Consider the following 21,279-nt stretch of genomic DNA (forward strand, 5'->3'; position numbering starts at 1 on the left):
CTGAGGCTACCAAGCTTGAGTGAAATGAAAGTGAATGGACTGACACGCTCATTCCTCTGTTGTGTAACCAAACTGCTTCTTTTTTCGTTTGTGCTTTTTCTACTCTACATAACTATTTGAACATTTCTTTTATATTTCACAGAGGCCGCTTGAACACTCTCGTATAAAGCAGAGGTTTTCAAAGTCTGACACCGTAGACAACCCCCCCCCCCCCGTTAGCTGATAAATTGGCACTGTTAAAAGTATGCGAAGTTAGCGGTTAGCAGTTCCTGTTTATGATGGACCCCCTGATGTACAGACAACTATCAATGGATTACTTTGATACTGAAGAAAACATAAAAATATGATGATGCTCAGGCAAGTTCCGGACTTATAATGAGCGTCTTTTTTTTATTTTATTTATGGGAGTTTATTTATGGATGGACAACAGAGATAATGATATCCTCGGGGAGTGTAGTCCCACTGAATCTAACAATATGTGAATCAACAACGGTTCGAAAACCCTCTGCTTTACACGATGAGTGTGTGCCACAAACACCTTGACACCACTTGGCCTTGCTTCCTCACCAGCTGAAAAGCAACACAAACACGTGTTGAGATGACTACCGCTGCGGGCGAGGATGACCTTGCACCCACCCTCCGCTCTGATGCCGCACTGCCTCCCTGGGTTCCGTAGACGCAGCGAATCCACATGCGGTCCGTTACATCTTCCTGGCAGCTCGGCATGCTTGGTTGGTGGTTCCAAGCGTTGATGACATTGACGCTGCCATGTAAGTTGGTGCAAGTTGACTTACAAAAATAGAAAAAGTTCATGCCCCTCACCATCACTACTGCAATTTCTGTTTCATCTGAGTCAGGCTGAATGAAAGAAGTGAAACAAAATATAAATTCAGTCTGATTATCAGGCTGTTCAGGCAACTTAGTAAAGCAATCTTTGACAGGGCAAACCAAGACTTTGGTCAGCCATAGAGAGTGCCGATCAAACTCTAAAACCTCATCCAAAACACCATTCACATTCGTAACTATGCTAAAAACTCAAAATACAGCCTCAGAAACTCAACTGTATGTATTGTGGCTCACTTCATATGTCTTGATAAGAACTGTAGTCTTTTGAAAAGCAATCAAACGTTGTCTAACATCTCCCATCATCCCCAGCTAAACGTCGCAGCTCAACAGAAGAGGCGAGTGCATGAGGTAGCTGAAAGGGTCAGTTCAGAAATGTCTGTACTAACAGCAGGGCAGAGAGGACTGAAGGCTGTCGAAGTTTTTAAACAGCATCACGACTTTAGCTCAGATCTTCATCATCATCAACTGCACCAAAATCCCCCTCAGTTATTCACCACCAAGCACTTTGCCCAGGTCCCTTCCAACTTGCGACTGGCCAGCTTGTGGTTTGAACAATGTCGAACAAGAGCATGGTCCTGTTCTCCTCCAACGGGTGTCATTTTGTTGTCCAGTGGCAAAGAGAGAGACGGCGATTCTTTATGGGAGCCAGCTCTCTCCCACGGCTCGACGCGAGAGCGATGGAGCCGTCATGCTGCTTACTGCGGTTCTGACGTTGAAGATAACTGAGGAGAGCTTCCTCTTGAGCGTGGTAGCCCTAGGCAACACTGTCTTCTTCCCTAACACACAGTTCTTTTGGTGGTTTGCAGGAATTTCAGACTCAAGAAAAGACGTCCAAACATAGTCACTGCTGCACATGCATTATTCCAGCTCGACTCAGCCAAGGTATACTGCTGTTAGGTTTTACTGGGTCTGATGGTGGCTGCTTCAGCTGCGGGTTCATTAAAGCCCTGCCGCGGTCTGAAAATGTCAGTACCCTTGTCAGTGTAGGTGGCTATGTGTGGCGCTAGCTTAAATAAAAGTGTCACACGGCTCTGTCCAACGCACCAGTTCTTGTCTTTTCCCTCTAATAATAAGAAGTAACTCTATGGTCTGATCCTGTTTTTCAGCCTGATGTCATTGAATTACTGAATAAAGTGACGCCGACTGACATTTCTGCCTTGTTTGCCCTTCCCCCTCTTTAGTTAAGGAGGAGAGGGGTTGTGTGCTTTCTGTTATGATTGTGCTCAAACCAACTCTGTGTTACATACTTCGAATCAACTATTTGTTCGGATCTCTTTTTCTCTAGCATTTCAGGCAACAGGGAATGGTCTGTCCAAAGCTTGTGCTAAAGATAACCAAACTGTTTTTTTAGCATTCAGCGACCACAGATCCTATGAGGCTTTTAAAGCTCTACTTTGGCTGAGACTCATGGGAGAGGCCGACAAAATAACAGTCGTTTTTATCTCTGTTAAAATGTCAGTCTGCTCAAATTTTACTGTCCAGTACTGTAGAAACTACCAATTTAGCTTAGGACATGGACAAAAACTCTTGTTAATTTCTTTTTTGTTTCTCCAGAAAGACACTTAGGGACAAAAATCCACTGAGAAAATAAATTGTGGGGCAGAGGTCAGAGCCTAGTTTGGAAAGGGGGATGGGACGACTTTGGCACTGCAACATGACTTTAACAGAAGCATGGAGCATTTCTGATGAAGAGAAAAGACACTTTGTTTTATGTCCCAGTATTTGGCATTTCTAGTCTAGAATGTAGCTATAAGCAGACATGAGTGTATAGTAATGTATTTGTTAACAGCTATAATTCCTCATTTGGACACCCCTAAGTGGAGGCTGGTGTACAAACAGCTATTGGATGACAATAGAGTAAAACACAGTTGTGATAATATAAAATATGCCTTCATAGGAGAAATGACAACTGCTACATTACATTACATTAGAAAGCAATGCAGCGTTACCAGTGTCTTAAACTCTAACTAGACACAGTACAGATAAAGTCTGCGGACGTTACAGTTTCCTGATTTTTGGATGAAAACTTCCGTTTCAGCTCGAAATTAAAAACTGCATAGTAAACAGAACGTGTATTAAGTTTCAATAAGCCTGATGTTCTGTAGCTAAGCAGTGCACAGACCTGTCATGGCACCTGAATACACAAAAACACATTTTTATGAGTGGGAGAGGAACAAATCCATTATGATTCATCATGAATCATCCCGAAAGACTAAATGGTTCTGCAGTGGAATTATAGATAAGGATACTGACTATGCAGATAAATAGTATTGCTTGATATATGGAGCTACTTGCTTGAACCTGGTAAATGCCTTTGAGCTTCATAATAAAGTATTTAAATGTGAATTGTAAACTCTTTTAAACCAGAAATCCTCTTCAGAGCAGTGTGATTCAGTCAGATGCTGGGGAAATGCAGGCGATGTGAGAAAAATTAAAGATGAAGAACGTGCTTACCGCACATCAGATAACTCTGGACCAACTTAAAACTAGGTGATGTTTATTTTATTTTATTTATCATCTGAAAGGGAGATGAAAATTTCAATTTCAAAGTGTACATTTTTTATTAACCTCCTAAGAGAATATCAGGCTTTTGTTTGAGACAGTCTGTCTTTAGAGATACCTTCATCTTTGAACTTTCCCCAGCTGTAATTCAAAGTTAGATCACAGCATCTGATGAAACACAGAACAAACCGTAACGCTGGCTTTTAACAGAGAATTTGAGATTGCAGTTTTCTAAAATAAATTAAAATGTGCTATCCAGAGTATCGTAACATAAAACAGGTTCTAAAAGAAATGACAGAATCTAATACTCAGTAGTAAAATAAAGTATATTTATAACATGTAACATGGATTAGGAGTTTATCCCTCGTGTCGGGAAGGCTGAGGAACCAAAAATTAGATTTGAAGCTAAAATGGTTTTAGGGGATGATTAGATATATACAGACTTTGGTCTCATTTTCTCCTTGGTTTGCCCCCTGACTAATTCTGGAGGAATGGCCTGTTGGGGGAAACACCAGTTAATAGATCTGGGGAAGTGTGTGCCAACATCTCCTCTGAGGCGCTTGTCAGCATCCACCTCCAGCCACCTGATGTAAGCGAGTTAGTACAGAGCGAGTCTGTGTGGCCTGTCTTGCTTTGCCGAGGTGCTTTATCCACCCTGATGAGGCAGGGCGGACGTGTGAAGGACCTGATGGTGTGAGGTCTCAGCGGGGTTCATTAGGAACCAGAATCCCTTTGGCATCACTCGGTCTCCAGCAGCTTCATTTGTGTTTGTAGTAAATGTGGTACAATATCCTTGTTGTCCAGTGACAGAGGTTTAATGAGAATGAATGCTTCACAGGAATCCGCCTAATAGTTGCTGCGCAGCTTTATCCCTTGGATTGGTGTTTTTTAAAATGCCTTTGTGCACTGCAGCGTCCATTTTTCCACAAGTCCTTGCTGAGTGGAAGCAAGAATGACTTTCAAGGAATGCTAGGCAGCACCATGAGACATTGAATTCTCAGCAGGGAACAGACTGGAAAATAAAAATAAAATCAGCTCAAAAACAACCCCCAGAGTTTCACAGCGTAGGTGTATGAATTAAATAGGTGCTGACTCACTGCTACCTGTTCTCAGCTCTGTAAAGCCAGGGGCTCAGAGGCACAGACATTGCAGCTGTGACACAGCACACCATGTTTGTTCCAGCTGAGAGCCTCTACATCAGTATGTCAAATGTCAAGATGAAAGGGGGGAGCTGCATGAGTCACGCCACCGCCACCACACACACCCACACACCCACACCGCTCCCAGACTGCAGCACAGACCCCTGAGGTATCCGTGTGGGATGCAGCAGCAGTCCATGACAAAAAGGCCATGTCTGCCCTGTGCACTTTTACTCCAGGAGACATGAGTTCATGAGGCTGTTACCCTGAGGAGTAGAGGAACGCCCTGCCAGTCCAGCAGTTTTGAGGATGAAGGAGATTCCAATGCACAGATCACACAAAGGAGTCTTTAAATTGCTTTAATCCTTTCATTGATCAGTGGAGCATTAAAGTCTCAATGTGGGCCAGGCGGGGGCTGAAATGTGTGGAAAAAGGTTTTTGTACCTTCGCAGCACACAGCAAATGTGGAAATCAATAGGCTGAAATGTAAGCAGGAGAATTTCTGCATTTAGAGCAAATGTTTTCATTCATTAGGTCATCATGGTTTAGGTATTGTCACTGCCCTGATAATTCCCATGTGTCTGCCTGCATGGTTTTTCTAGGATGTGCTCGTGACTGAGCACGGCGAAAGATTATTTATTGCTTGTGCTGTACCTTAGCTGGAAGTCACCATCGCTGATGCGAGCCAAGCTGTTATCAGCCCACACTCGCTACCCCCCTCTGATGTTTCATGCCTTTTTCATATTGGAAACAATGTTGATGTGCAGGAGGGAGAAGATGGAACAAACAAGACGAGCTAGGACTGTCAAAGGGCCTAATAACATAGGTGTCATGGCAACCAGATGGCAACACAGGAGTTGTTGATTTCACAGTCTAATTTGCAGGTGTAACAGAGGACTGTGTGTGTGTGTTCACTGGTTGTGGTTTCTCCCCTTTCATTGGGGTGGCAGTGACTAACTCAGTACCTCAGTGTACTCTGATCATATGCACAAGTTAAGTACAAGTTGTAGCTTGCTATAGCGACTAGCTGCTTACTACTAAGTTAGCCAGCTGTTGGTGTTAGCTTTATCTTTAGTAGAGTTTTCTTATTTTTTCCTTAATGTCAAATTTTTAATTAAAGGATTTGAAATTGAGTATTTTATAGTGGCATTTCTACGTTTCCTTAAGTAAATAATCTGAATACTTCTTCCACCACTAATGGTAATGATACTATTGGTAATTTTAGTTTATTCATATAGCACTTATTAAAATCAACAAACACTTGATACACATATGTTTCACTTTTCAGGTATTTGGTACACCTAGCTAAAACCAATGCAGTCTTACAGCATGGTCCCACAATGAATCCTCCTTCGTGAAGGTTATCATGTTGTACAGCTATTGAATCAACTGTTGGATCATTTTGAAGGATGTAATTTGTGGTGGTGTTGAACAGTATTGCATTATATAAAGAGGTGTGTCTGTTGTTTAACCTACCCTTACTGATTTTAATAGGGTGGACAACATATTCACCTCTCAATATAATGCACTTCAGTTCAACAGTGCAGAAGACTGCATCCTCCAGAATGATCACACAGTTGAATCAGCACCTCTGTAAAATATTTTCAACACAGACAAACTGCAGAGCTGTTGTATTATTATTGCATTGAAAAGGGAACAGGAAATACCCCATACAATATGATGCAATATAATCATGCAATTCATCTGTGATCTAAGTCAAATTGTAAGGAATGTTTATGTTATTATGTGTTTATCAGTGACATCCCCCCCTCCACACACACACACACACACACACACACACACACACACTTTGTGGTTTTTGTAAAATGTTGTGATTTTTCCAAATTTCAAGGGGTCAAACTGTGTCCTTGGTGAAGTTGTACTGCAAATCCCTACTTGATTGTTTCCCAAACTTCAAAGAAAATCCCTGAGGGAGGGAGCATCGCTGACAGGGAGTAACTCACAGTTTGATGTGAAATGTCTCTGATGGATATTTCTGTTTTGTTGCACTTACTTCTTGACAATGGTGGTGAAATTGTTCTCGCAGACTCCAGGGCCCAAAGCTGTACCATCTGTCTCTATTATGTAGTCATCGGAAGTTATAAATTGAAATACTAATTAGATGGATTTATAGAACAGCTGAAGGATTTTGTGTATTCCTGCATGTGGGATCAGACAAAATATACTGCCAGGCTGACAACATTTTTCTAAGTTAATGTAAACAGAGAAAGAAAAAAACACATCAACAAAAACAACACATGGCAGTGTGCCTCCACTGGTGACTGTTTTCATCTAACTGAGCTATAAATACAGTAGTATGTCACAAACACAACCAAATATACATCTTACAAAATCTTTTTCTTTTATGGGCATGTGATAACAGTCGGGCAGAGAATCTCCACTGTGTATTTCCCTGGAGGATATTGTTTCAAGCCTAACTCATTCAAACAGAAATATTGCAGTAATAGAAATCAGTGTAATCCTGCTGCCTTTATACATCATTCAGTGACGGTGAGAAAAGCAGTTTGTCTTCCCCTGTTCTCTCTCTCTTTTTTTTCTGTCTTTCTTTAATAGAGCATGTGATGAGGCTCCCCCCCTGCTGGTTTCCTTCTCTCAGGGAGGAGGAGAGCTCGGCAGGAGCTCCACGATGCTGATGTCTAAAGGGAGGAAGTTTGATTCCTGAGCCTTTTCCTGGCATTTTAGTACAAAACAGATTCCCTCCTTCTGCTCAATCAGCTGTAACACCCCCCACCATCACCCATTCACCTTAACTTGCACAATTCCAGGGACTTCTGAGTTCACCCCAGTTCTTCTTCTGGAAAGACACCAAGATGTAAAATGTCTCGAGACAGGCATTATCATTGCACCTGTTTGCAGTACTGATTAATCTAAAGTATATAATAAATTAATGGTTGACTCACTAATTTGCATTGAAATATTTCAGCATGATATCAATAGGCTAAATTATAAAAGCATAATGATTGTGCTGTTTAGTCCGTGAATATCTCTCCAGTGATACATTTGTAACTCTTTAAGAAGTTAATAAATTTGATATATTGTGCTTGTGTTTTGGAGATGTCAAGTGTTGATCTCATTTAAGACTTTGAAATTCTGTGATTGAATCCATCACAAGAGAAAACGGCCTTATGGGAACTATAGGAGCAAAGAATGCACTCTCACTCAAAGACTGTTAAAGGCTAATCAGGAATGTGATTCAACCAACATAAAAATCAACACAAATGTTGCTGATTTCAGTAGATTCCTGCTTTGTATAATTGTTATTTATATACATATAGCCCATTTCTCTCTACCTCTCTCTCTCTCTCTCTCTCTCTCACACAGACACACACACACACACACACACACACACAGTTTCTTCCCCGGCTTTATCAAAGCAGCTATTGTAATAAAATATAAGCAACTGGGGCATTTGCAAATGCAGTTCAAACAGAGCAGGCAGCATCATTTTAAGTGAGCCAAACCTCGTAGCACAGGCAATTAGACTGTAGTTAATGCACTACATACTCAGCTGTGTGTGTGTGTGTGTGTGTGTGTGCGTGTGTGTGTGTGTGTGTGTGTGTGTGTGTGTGTGTGTGTGGGGGGTCCAGACCCACTCTAGACTGACTGGAACAGTGGGGGTTGGAGAAATGTAAAAGTCTTGCTCCAGCTCTAATGACCTGGTATTCCAACTTAGCGGGAAAACAGTGACAGGGCAGCAGGGCAGGAGATGCAGCTGCTGCTGCTGCTGCAGAGATTAAAATAGAAACTGAATCTCATTTCCATCTTCCGTCCCTTTTTAAGGCGAATACACCCTCAGGGAAAGATACTGTGTGGAAATAAAAATCAGTTTCAGGTGGTTGTCAGGTATTGAATAGGCCACTGGATGATTTTTTGCAAACTTGTCAAGCAATATATATTTTTTGGATAAACTGGACTTCACCTGCTACATCTGTTTCAGTTGTTCCTTCAGCCCGTGGTACTTCTCGTGCTGATGTTACTGTCAGCTGGGTCTGCCACATCTGTCACAACTGCCCTCTTCTGCTCCTTGCCAACCACCACAATATCTGGTTGCTTGTCATTCAGCAACTTGAAGTCCCACAGGATCTTAGCTCTGTTGTTCTCAGCTTCTATACTGGGACTTGGGAATTTCCAATCCATACTTGGCACAGTCTACACCTTGGATCCTCTCTGCTGTTGCTGACCCCTGCCTCTATGGATCGGGTGCTCAGGGCCCATTCTTTGTGCTGCCATGATGAGAGCCTCTGTGAAGTCCTTCAAGCTGGCCTTTTTCTAGCCAGTGGTAAAATTCCTGGCTTCTCAGCACCTGCCTTACCCTCTGGAGATACTTGTAGCTGTCCTGTATGTCTGCTATCCTGCCTCCTGGTAACTCCACCCCTTCAGTCCCGATCACCTTCCATGAGGCCACACTTTGCGGTCCAACTGGCATTGTGGTGTCCTCGCTATAGATCCTGGTGAGGAGGATCAATGAGTCGATGCCTCGTTCACTCATTCACAGCGGGGGCAGTGCATCAAGTACACAGTGTTGACAAAAACAGGAGAGAGATAAATTCTGTTAAGATTAAAGATTAAAGCTATCTGATGATATGAATATATACATGTATGTATATATACACTGTTGCCCGTAAAGTTGGAATAATTTTGTTTTCAGACACAATCCTCTGTTTATTCCTATTTAAATGCATCAGTAATCACTTTTGACCAGGTGCAAAGTGCAAAGTTTTGTGAAGATATACATTTTATCTGTCAAGACTAAATCACATTGTCACAATCATTTCATCAGCTTTATGAGTAACAGTGTATATACATATATATATATATATATATATATATATATATATAAAGATGAATGTACAGTGACCTGATTTGAAGCCAGGTTCTTTCGAGAAAATATTCTGTTAAATGAATAGAATGTAATTATTCTTTTTGTACAAGTGTTTCTTCACCCTGCGTTGTTCAGTGTGAAGTCGACTCATGTTTTCATTTACTATTACATAACTGGATAAGAGATCACCAAGAACATGGCGCAAAATCTTGATTGCTTACATAACTAATCCAAAACAGCATTGTCTCTTGCCTGTTTTCCTTTTAAATTTGCAGCTCTCATTCATTTGCACGCTCTTGCTGAAATGTTCATCTTTGCCTCAGTTCCAAGTCAGTGCCTCCAGAGGGCCTCACAGGCTGCCAAGACACCGAGTGTGAATTCTACATCTCCAGTCCCACACCAACGAAGGCGTAGGAGACTTCTCTTCCTGCCAGTGAGAAGGTGGGCGAGCAGCAGACATGAAATAGAGACAAAAAAAAAGAAAAAAAAGAAAAAAGAAAGTCCCAGTTTCAGCGTTTCACCACATTCTTTTATCCCCGTCCGTGCACGCAGCTACATACATGGGGGAGTGGGCGATGTGGAGGCACCAGTACTAGCCAAAGCCCCAGGCCACCATCCATAAAAAGGAGAGGATAACCAGGGAATACAAAGCAATGAACACTTAGCCATAGGGGGAGATAGACCCTACATCTTTACGATTACATAATGACAAAAGACATTGATCGACTAATCCGGGATTGAGGCCAGAGGGGTGGCCAGGTCTGACACAGCCCCCTCAAAATCTGATTGGCCTCCCATGGTGTCCCCTCTACGAGAGAAGGAGACAGTACAGTAGTTGGCTTGTTAGTTTCGTGGATGGATTACAGATACTTACAGGACCCCTGGAACGGATCCATGTCACAAAGAAACGCAAAGGGATGAAAAACAACTACACAAGAATGACCACAGAGATGCAAACGACTCAAAGATACATAAAACTATCAAAAAGAGACAGAAAACAACCACAAATGTGAACCCCCTTTTTTAAAACTTTGCACCAGTCCCTCTCCATCATCCAATTGAAATTGTTCCACAGCCGCCCCTGGATTAATCCATTTTTGGGATCTTGGTACAGTATGGTTTTCAAACTATCAGTCTTAAGTCTAAGACATGTCATCAGTTTTCCTTCTCCATTCATAATTCAGTTGTGGAACAATCCGCAAGTTGATTAGCATTACAGATCTCTTGTTGGCTATTACGCACATGGAAAAAACATTCTCTGTGTGGATACTGTGTCAGAGTATTTTTTTCCTGCAGAATCTGCACGATGATTCCAATTTAATGCCACTGACTTCCTTTGCCTGGTGACAAGACTGCAGCTTAAACTGATTTTCAACTGGTGCTGGAGTTTTAGATGCTAGGCTATACATGAGGGGAAAGGGGGAGTCAGCTTTTAATTGCCGACCTTATTCCAGGTGTTATCATGTCTTTGCACATTTCAAGCCCCACAGAGTTAGTGATCCTGCTGCCTGCCAGTCTCGCTTCGTATCTAACCACCATCTCTGCTCTTAGGGACGGTGTGCCAAAGAGTTTCATTAATGCAAATGAGATAAGCTAAAGTCAGTGTATTGTATTTAAAAAAGGAGAACAGGATTTTTTTTTTTTTAATGTTTTGTAAATTCCAATGTTTCTAAAGATTCTCAACACATACGTACAAAATGATGGACAAAACATTAAGAACACTTTCTTGTGAGGAACTGTACAGACATAAGACTATAGGTCTGAATGTTTCACTCACTCTAGAAACATCATATATGAAGCTTCATTGAAGAGCTAGAACAAGCTAGTAAAACATACAGTATATATATATATATATATATATATACATATATATGTATGATACTCCACACATATACTGTATCTGTGATCCTCCATCCTCTGAAATGTAAATATAACATTCATAAAGCCAGAACAGAAATATCAAATGAAAAAGTTAATGTAATTCAATACTGGCCACCATGAAGTTAATATATGAATATTACAGCTTATAACCATGGTTCCCAACCTGGGGGTGGATCCCCTCTGGTGTCTCAAACTGAATCTAACGATGGTCACAAGATGATTCAAGGGATGAGGAACAAAAATATACTCATTTCTGTTCCAGAAAGCGCTTATTTTTAGACTTTTCAGGGAAGGTAAGAAATTAAAGATGGGTTGTCAGATTTTATTTGACTCTCATTTATCAATATCAGCTCACAAGGACCAGTATCAATAAGGCTCTCTGCTTTTGTACCTCCTAAGATCCTTGATTTACATATGAATTCTTGTCAGAGAAGTAATTACCATCATTGTTTTCTCTCTCCCCTTTACATGTTTCCTTCTTGCTTCTTATATTTTCAAACCTTCACCACAGGTTTCATTGTGATTCCTTCTGTCTATCTTTTAAATTTCTATGAATCTTGGCCTTTATCTTTCTTTATTCATTGTTCATTCTGCATTGCTTTGTTTTTAAATCTTATGCTGATGTATGCCTTATGCTGTCGTGTCATTGCTTGTCTGTTGTTTTGCACTAATAAAGCCCCTGTTCAAGGCTCTACAATCACTTCACATCCACATTAAAGACATAACATGTGATATGCTTTTATAGTTTTGAAGTACTTGTACTTTACTTGAGTATTTCCATTTTATTATGACCTACACTGCTATTCCACTACATTTCAGTGGGAAATATTTTACTTTTTACTAGATTAAAATGTTACATCAAAACATATGTCCAGCTTGTAAAATACAGCATATTGGTAAAGATTAAACCAGCTGTTCAGATGTTTATGAAGTTGTTAGATATTCAACTAAAGAGACATTCAAAGTCCTCAGATGGCTTCACAGGAACAGGTAGAATTACCCAGAATTTCACAAAAAAAAAGAAGAAGAAAAAAACAGAGAAGTTTGAAAATGGAAAATAAACTTGTGTGGCATAAGTTTTTTTTTCTTTCTTTGCCCATTCATCATCTCAGGACTCTTCAGATTTATATTGTGTCCAACAAGCAGCTACTATAGTAAAATGCTGATTACACAATGCACCAGTACTAACAGTGAAGGGGGGCAAAACAAACATTTTTACCTTTGATACTTTAAGTAAATTTTATACATTAAGCGAATGTAGAATTCTAGATACAGGACCTTTACTTGTAATGGAGGGTTTTTACATTGTGGTATTGGTACTTTTAGGATCTGGCTACTTCCTCCACCACTGGTGATGTGTCGTCACATTGCTTCAAGCTGTCAAAGTCAAAAAAGCTTATGTGACCAGAGATGTTCCAGCCGCCGCCGCTAGATGGTGCCGTTGCCTCACCGGGTCTCCGGTGCTGCTGAGAAGGTGGAGGTGCAGCACCTCCTTCATTGTCTGAGTAAAGGCACCGGGAGTAGATCCGCCGCTCGGTTCAATGTAATCCCGTCTCTCCCCGGCTCACCCGCTCAGTCGTCCGCCATGGCGACCGCAAAAAGCCTCCTCTCCGGTACGAGCAGCATCTAAAAACTCATCTGGGACTCTTATCTTTTCCTACTACCGCTGGACGTAGATGTAATATCTCCCTTCAGCTGGGACGTAGGCTACGTACGTGTGGATAAGCCCGCATTTCGAGAGAAGGGGTAAGAAATCGTGCGGCCAAGTCCTCTCTGGTTGTGTGCTCTTAAGGGAAGTGATTCAACTTGTTTGAGGAGATTAGGGTTAAGTCCCGGGAGTATCTTTGCCGTGTTGTTTTGTGATCCTGTGGATTTCGAGGGAGGGAAATAAGTATCACTCTGTGTGAAAATCTTCATTTGCAGCCAGTAAGTGTCATAACTGTCCTTCAGTGTGCGTTGCATTGAACAAGATATACCTTAGCTGTGTGGATGTGTGCAGACGCTGCAGTCCCTGATGTTTCATAGCTGTATAGTGCCTCATTCCTCTGTGTTTCATATGTAAATGATCAAAATGTCGCCAGGAAGTGTGCCTTTTTTAATATCTGCCACTTAGTTTCCATGGGCTGTCCGGGTGAGTCCAGGCTGTGCATTTATGTCACATCTACTGTACTGTCTTGATAATGTCCTGAGGATTACAGCAGCCTGCTCTATTAACCTACATTACATTAACGGTGTGAACACACTAGCAGACCGTGTGAGGTGAGTCTACATGGAGGGAAAGACCTCACTCAGTGCTGGGTTTCACCATTTGCTGCACTAATTTCTCAGTCATCATTCAGGCGGTTTTTCCAGAGGCTTTTAAATGGCAGCCCAGCTCTAGTTACAACACGCATGTATCCTGTTGGCTGTCATTCTTCTCACTAAATTAACACATGTCACGTTGCCAGTAATACAGTGGGAACAATATTGATTCATGCAATGCCAGCCACACCCAGGTATCAGTGTCTGTGTTGCAGAACACAGAGGAAATTGAGCTCTTTTTTTTTGGTTTTGTATTGGAGCTTCCTTCAGGTAGACAGCTGGCTTTATCAGCCTCGGCCTCTGGCCATTCAGCTGTCACTAAAGGATTCCAGCTGTGCAGTGTTGGACCGCATTGAGGGGCCCCTGTGTGCTCCTGCACACAGAGGAGCCACTGTTACAACCCCAGAGACTCTAAGCCAGCAGTCACAGCTCCATGTTACACTCTTGTGGGGAATTTCAAACAAACAAGTTCAAAGGCGGGGGGGGGGGGGGGTTTACCCTGAGAAACACTCAGGGGTCTGTAAATGTCCCTCTGGCATTGTATACTGGGCGACTGTGCTTTATGTCACACCGTGGCTCTGGGAACAAGGTGGCAGCTGTACAACTGGTACCTTATTTGTGCATTTGTTTGGACCTGAGGTACCTATTGAGAGGAACACACAGACCTAGACTCATGACTGGTTGATTCATGATCTCTGGTGCAGGGGAGGGGAAGTGTGGGCTGAAATAATCACTGTCTACTCTTTCACTGGCCTCTGCTTCACGGGTGTTTTGTTTGAAGAGTGTCCTGTTACGTGGCATGCATGTGCAGGTCATATAAGACACGAATTTACAGACTTGACATGAGACACTTACCAATAATCATGGCAAGGTCCACTGAGTGATGACTGTGTGTGAGGATCAAATGTCATAAAAGACTGGGCTTGAATCGAAAAAATATGCCTCTTTCCATTCACGCCCCCAGTGACAGCATTAGGTCTGTTTTCCATCAACCCGAGGGAGTGTTAGTCTGCACTTTAGCTGGAAAACTCCAACATCTCCCACCCACTGCTCTGTGATGACAGTGCACAGACAGGTGCAAATGATGAAAACATACTTTCTAAACTCAGTGGCTTTATGGTTGAGGTTTTAACAACACATTAGTACATTTGTATCTGCTTGTTGAATCCCTTTTAACGTCTGAAGTTATGGATAAATTCACAAAATTTCAAAGATTGACCGTCACATATTTAAAACTAAGATAGATTACCTATTTCCTCATAAGTTAAATTACAAATTGCTCTTTAGTAAGAAGCAGAAATGCAACCATGCACTGAAACACAGCCCTACATAGTAGTGCTGAAACTAGTTGGCAAAAGTTTTAACGATTGCGATTGTTTCAAATTGTTCATCGTGAAAAAATGCCAAACATTTACCCTTTGCAGTTTTTTGCAAGAATAATTGTTAAATGAATCTATAATGACAATTAGTTGGAGCTCTTCTCGTCAGCCACGTGACATCTTACTTTAATCTATTCCAGTCTGAAGTGTTTGACTGGAAACTTTTCACCGTGCCTCTCCTAAGCATCATCAGACACAATTTGGTGTATCTGCTGTCCTTGGCCTATTTTCTCCATGCACTCTGCTGGATTGCATTATCCGCTCCTTTGAAATACCTTATTCAGCTTTCAGCTTAAACTTGGCAGCAGTCATTCACCTCTGCGGTGGCTGAACAACTGCCCACTGGCTTCAGTAGTCTGATGAACCACTTGGTGAGGTCTCAGGATGACATCAGCCTGCTGGAATGTGTAATGAAGAGAGAATTAAGCAGGGCAGCAGTGCCTAGAGGGATCTGGCTGTGAATACATGGGGAGGGGGGTGGAGAGTGACCTGCTCGTGTGTCAACCCACAATGAGTGACTCCACGACTTTGTGCAAACACAGTACTCCCTCCACCTGGGACGAATGCAGACTGAGTGACACTGCAGATTATTCCAGATTCTGCACCTCAGCATATATCTGAATATAAAATGGTGCCCTCTATAGCTGCATTTTTTTTTTTTAATCAGATGTACCCCCACAGTCCTTTCATATGAATGTATTGACAATGCTGTTTATTTCAAGCATTATCCATGACTTTAAGATAACTATTTCAGTGGTTAAACGGCTATTTAGAACCATTTTTAAAATGATTACTTTTACCTAGGGTATATCAAGAGTTTATCCAGCCAACTATTTTACTTTTAGCTAATTATTTCACCATGTAGCTATCCATTTAGTTAACTATTGTTGTTCAATTGTACATTTAAACTAATTATCCATTATATATAGCTAACTATTTAAACTTTTATCCATTACTTTTACCTATCCATTTATCTCTTTATCCTTGAGATCTGTGAAAACCTAATATATATATATATATATATATATATATATATATATATATATATATATATATATATATATATATACACACGTGTGTTTGTGTCTATGTGTCTGTGTGTCTTTGGCCCTAACGCCTTACTTTTACGACTTCCTGAAACAATTGTCATTGTATTGACTCTTTGATTTTACGCTCCGGCCTCGTGACTCGTTTGTCAAATCAAATTAAGCCGGCCTGATTTGTGCTTTGAAATCAAGAACATGCTTGGATCTTTTTTTACAGTAATTGGTTCTCCCACAGGCAGCAATTATCAGCCATTAGCTGCGAGTGCAAATACTGCATTCACAATTACTCTGTTAGTGTGACACAGAAGGTTGTGCAGCCTGTCCTCTAGGCCCAGATGCATTCATTGTATTTCACCTACTGCACCACTAGTGCTCTGTAAGAGGAGGTTTATTATAGCTGGTATCCTTTTTTACAACTCTTCAACTGCATTATTTTGTGTGCGTGCGTGCGTTCATGTTTTTGTCTCTCTGACTTTTCTGTCTTCTCTGCAGGCTGGGCAGTGAGCAGTGCAGTGCACCATGGCAGAGCCAGACCCAGAACCAATGGCCTCTGGAGCAGGGCAGCGTCTTGGAGCCCCGGAGACTCTTGGCATCAGTACGTTGGACCCCGGGCACAGACCTCCGGCCATGCCTCCTGGACGACAAGTTACCATCAGGGTCCGTATGCTGGATGACTCAGAGGAGCTCTTTGACATCTCGGTAAGTTGTTATTGTTATCTTGCCCAGGCCTGTTTCTTGGTTGGAATACTAATGCCAGAGTGTGACTCTTCATTATTGCACAATAGCCAAGAAGCACTTCCCATTTTCGTCATAGCAGCAGCAGTCTGGTAACAGGTTGGCATGGCAACTGCATGATGTTGAATGCATGGATGAAACTGGAGGGATCTTTTTCATAATGCCAGCGTTCTTCCGCTATATTGAGATGGTATTTTCTCATCATTGCAGCCAAATATCCCAAACCATCTGAAACCTGTTCTTCTGCTGTCATCTATTGCAAAACAGTTTTTGACAGGCTCTCAGATTTTCTTTGGAAAAAACATATTTCCATGTTGGCACACTGGAGTGCTGGTGGCGTGTGAGAAATATTGGTGCTTTCCTAGATAATGAGGGGAAAGCAGGCGAGTACTCAAGACTCACAAAATTACTTATTTTATGTTTGTGAATGAGACGGGCTGCCATTCCATTCATAATTTCAGGATTTAGAGGATTAACTTTCTCATCACAGAGATCTAAATTTAGACACTGTGGTCTAATCCATCTGCACAGATTATGTAAAAATAGAGCTAAAATTAGTCACTGTTTGTTAAATACCTATTATTATATGTTCATAATACTTGTAATGCAAAGATCTAGACACTGATTACTGGGACAAATCACTGTGCTTTTAAAAGAAAACCCAAACAACTGAATATTGGTGACCAGTTTTTAAATATTTATGATTCCATAGTAGCCGGTGGGCTTGGGGATAATTCCATATGTCCCTTATATACAGAGATCCCCGCTATATTGCCATTAAGAAGACCCTTCGTTATGCCGCCTTTTCTTGTTTACACCGAACCAAACCAAAGGCTTATATAAAGGCACATCATTCCCACCTTGAATAGGCTGTGTAAAAGGGGTTATTTACATGGTAGGTAAGTCAAGAAAATAATGAGAGGTGGACAAACACATTGCTGGTTTTGGTCTTTTCTGTGGAAATTGTTCACAGTTAGAAAATATATAAAATAACACCAGCCTTATTCTTTATGGTGATGAGAAGATGATAAGATACACCGCACACTTTCTCCCAGCATTCCTCTGAAATTGTGGTGCTTTGGAAAGGTGTCTTCAGATCTTGATTTAATGGCAGAAACATAGGGTGGAGCAAGTGAAAAGACTGTTATTTGTCTCAGAATAGAAAAGCTAGCCATATTCTGTGACCACAATCTTTCCTGCCTGGAAGAGAGGAGCTGCTGAGATTTACTGACAGTTAGTGAGTGTGCAGTGCAGGAGAGATGTGTCCTTCTGGGTTGTTTCCCAAGGCAGTATGGGTAAACGTTGTTCCTAAAGCTAGCGGCGGAGCTTTCTAGTGGTATCATGTGTTGCACTAAATACTTACAGGCCCACTAGATTCTCACATTGAGATCCCACTTGAGTGCCCTCATTTAACCCACATTATTTATTTATTTATTTATTTGTATACTTTGAGTTAGGTGAGCAATTAAAGCCTAATTTGTGTTTCGTTTAACAAAACAAAATTCTTGGGAATGTGAAACTCACTCAGTACACTGTTTTTAAGACAACAAGCTACACCTGCCTCATAGCTTTGTGTTTTCTAAGGTTAGAAAAACCAAATTGCAGATGCCCACAGCTGATACGAGGCAGAGCAAGTGAGGAAGGGATTTTATTCAGCCTGCTTCAGGGTAATCTGTGGAAACCTGCAATGAAGCTCGGCTCTCTAAGGAGACATCAACCTCAAGGTTTTGTTAGTATACAGTATAAAGCTTTAGTGTCCCAAGGAGTGTTGAAGGGAGACTGTGTCACCCTCCAGAGAGTGGCACTTTGTAATTTCTCTTTGTAAAGTCTGTCTATCTTCTTCTTCTTGTTACCACTTGCTGTCAGTTTGATGCACATACAGAGATTACAAAACAGCGGCTCTGTCACTGGGATAAAACGGCCCTATAGTGAGATTTTTTTTGGGCTGCATTTTTAAACTAATGCTGCACAAGAAGAATCATGCACATATGATCCTGACTCTCATGCATAGTTGGCCTTGTTGTGGACCTAACAGAGCTGTGATGGTATGGAGCTGTAGTGATGATGAGCTACATAAACCTTGTGTCACTGCAGCAGGCAGGCGAGATGCTGTTCAGGAGAGGGTAACAAAAGGCCCCCGCTGACAGAAAGCTTTATTCATGCTCAATTTAACACACATTACATCCTCTATCTCAAGCCAGCACTTGAGATAAAAATCTCAGTGGGCTTGATATTGTTTTTGCCCAGAGGTGTCCAAAGAGTACATTTCCTCATTCATCGGTTCACATTCAGGAAAGAACTGTTATCCTAAAAAAAAAAAAAAAAAAAAAAAAAAATGTTGCAAAACAGGAAACATGCTCAAGTTTTTTCACATTTAGTCCAGTGTTACAGTTGTTTTTTTTCTCATATTATTTGTAAATTCAATTTACTGGCTTTAAGCTGCTAAAGACAGAATGGACCTATGAAACCCCAGGTGTATCCAGCTGATGAAGACCTGTCCCCCTTTAAAAGGCATGGATACCTCACAAGAAGTTGACTTGGCACAGGTGTTTGGATGTTAGGAGTAATGCTTAAATTTAGCAGTAACAAATTTTTGCTTCACTGAGTTCTATCCCCCCAAAATCCTCAATTTTTTTTTTTTTGGCCCAGCTGAGAGAGAAGACACAAAAAAAACATACGTCAAGTTGGCTCAGATCCTGCTGATATTAATCTTTCCCCCTGCAGCAGCGAGGTGAGATAACTGCATGGTCTACAAAACACAACTGTCAAGCAATTATCTAGTCCTTCATTCAGCAACAGGAACATACAGCATTGTTTGAGAAATAGCAGTTAATCTCAAATGATTTTATAGTCAAAGTGACCCGAGGCAGGATATTCATTGTGTCTCTTTAAGAAAACAGAAAATGTCTAACCTCACCCTGTCACTGATACTGAAGGCTTCAGCTCGGTTCCTCTGGTTCAGAGGGGTAGGTTTCCACCTCAGCGGGCAGAGTATCAGATGGTCGAGAAACAAAAAGGGGCCATCGAGCCATCTCGTGGGTCACATACCATGCTGTGGCCTACTTAGCACGCTGGCTGTGAACACACTTGTGTTGATGCTGATGATGTTTGGCTCCACAAACATGGACAGCAGTCGCTGGCATTGATTTTAAAAAGCACGCTTGAGCCAAAAATATCAGTCCGGTTGCACCTTTTCATTGCTGGTTTTTGTGGAATTATTTTTCAAATTGAAATTGGAGGCTTGCTTCTGCCCATTTTGCTCGTGCAGGGTTCAGTAGAGCAGGGAATCCAGACTGTAGCCCTCCGTCTGTCTTGTACTCCTCAGGCTAACATTCAGCGACACTGTCTGTGCTGATGTTTTGATGCTTATGTTTGCTGATGGCTGGTGGAAGCTCTGCAGAAGTTGTCTGTGAGGAGTGTGATTGTAGCATGGATTTAAGGGTTAGAAAGAGGGGGATGGGATGATGGTGGCAAAGCGGAGGGAGGAGAGTCATGCTCATTCCTGTGAATGAAGGCAACAGTCAGGCTCCATTAGTTAAACCTTACTGGTAGAATACTAACGAATACAACTGAACATGCAAAGTTCCACTTCCCATTCAGCACTGACCGTAGCAACACAGGGATTTACGATTAGAGATTCAGACACATACTGTCTCCCTCACTTTACACTACTACTTCTGTTCTTCCTCTCTAACTATAATGAGCCTCAGAGGACTGCAGTCTGTCCTCTCCAGCCATCACTTTATCCATTACAGTCATGGCACAGCCGCTGTAAAAGGCTACTGTGCAGAGAAAAAACCCTGAATTCATTAATTACAAACTCCTTCATCTCTTGGCATTTTCATTTGCTTTCCATATGAGATGTTCAGCCAGCACAGTCTCATTAGACTACAATTTATTAATTTTGCTTTCCTAATTACCAGTAAAGTCAACATCAGATTAATAGGCAGGCACAAGTAAAACATATTTTTAGCTGCACTTGGTGGGTGCACCACTTTAGTCCAAAATAGAATATCTCAACAACTATAGTAATAGATTGTGGGAGGATGAATCTCGATCATTTTTGTGATTCCTTTACTTTTCTTCTAGTGCCACTGTGAAGTTAACTTATATGTATTTTTGGTAAAATGTCCCAATGACTGTTGGGTGTATTACCATAGAATTTTGTATAAACATTTATGGTTGTCTTAATTAATCCAAGTAACTTTGGTGATTTTCACTTACCCGGTGAAATATCTCGACTACATGGACTGGCATATAATTTGTATGGACATAACACAATTAATCCTAATGACATTAACCTCAGCTGTAATTATTTTTGCAAATGTTAGCATGCTAACACGCTAACCTAAGATGATGATCATTGTAAACATTATACCTACTGAACATCAGCCTGTTAGTATTGTCATTGTGAGCATGTTGGTGCTAGCATTTAGCTCAATGTCACCGAGCTGCCAACGTGGCTCTGGACTGTTTTTTCCCTTTCACTGCAGAGCCACAAGACATTGTACACCATTAGCACCAGAACACAGAGAGAAATGTTCTTGTATTGTTTTCTGAACATAGCTTGTAGTAGGTGGGGAGCATCAAAGCTGCGTTTGGGGGGG

The 21,279-nt window shown here is 41.4% G+C and overlaps 1 protein-coding gene across 2 annotated transcripts in view; it reads left to right on the forward strand.

Annotated features, from left to right (window-relative positions):
• The first annotated feature begins 12,719 nt into the window (after positions 1-12,719).
• LOC111662113 (FERM, ARHGEF and pleckstrin domain-containing protein 1-like) overlaps positions 12,720-21,279 on the forward strand; it is a 50,831-nt gene continuing 42,271 nt past the window's right edge. Inside the window, exons 1-2 of one of the 2 annotated variants that reach the window (XM_023415865.2) lie at positions 12,720-12,957; positions 16,430-16,636. In XM_023415865.2, the coding sequence (XP_023271633.1) occupies positions 16,457-16,636 (180 nt within the window). In that variant the 5' untranslated portion in view covers positions 12,720-12,957; positions 16,430-16,456. The remainder of the gene's footprint in view (positions 12,958-16,429; positions 16,637-21,279) is intronic. The other variant, XM_023415864.2, reaches the window with a different exon arrangement.

This window comes from Seriola lalandi, unplaced genomic scaffold (assembly GCF_002814215.2).
Source record: "Seriola lalandi dorsalis isolate HSWRI2012SDOR001 ecotype SW California unplaced genomic scaffold, Sedor1 jcf7180002054559, whole genome shotgun sequence".
Taxonomy (NCBI): Eukaryota; Metazoa; Chordata; class Actinopteri; order Carangiformes; family Carangidae; genus Seriola; species Seriola lalandi.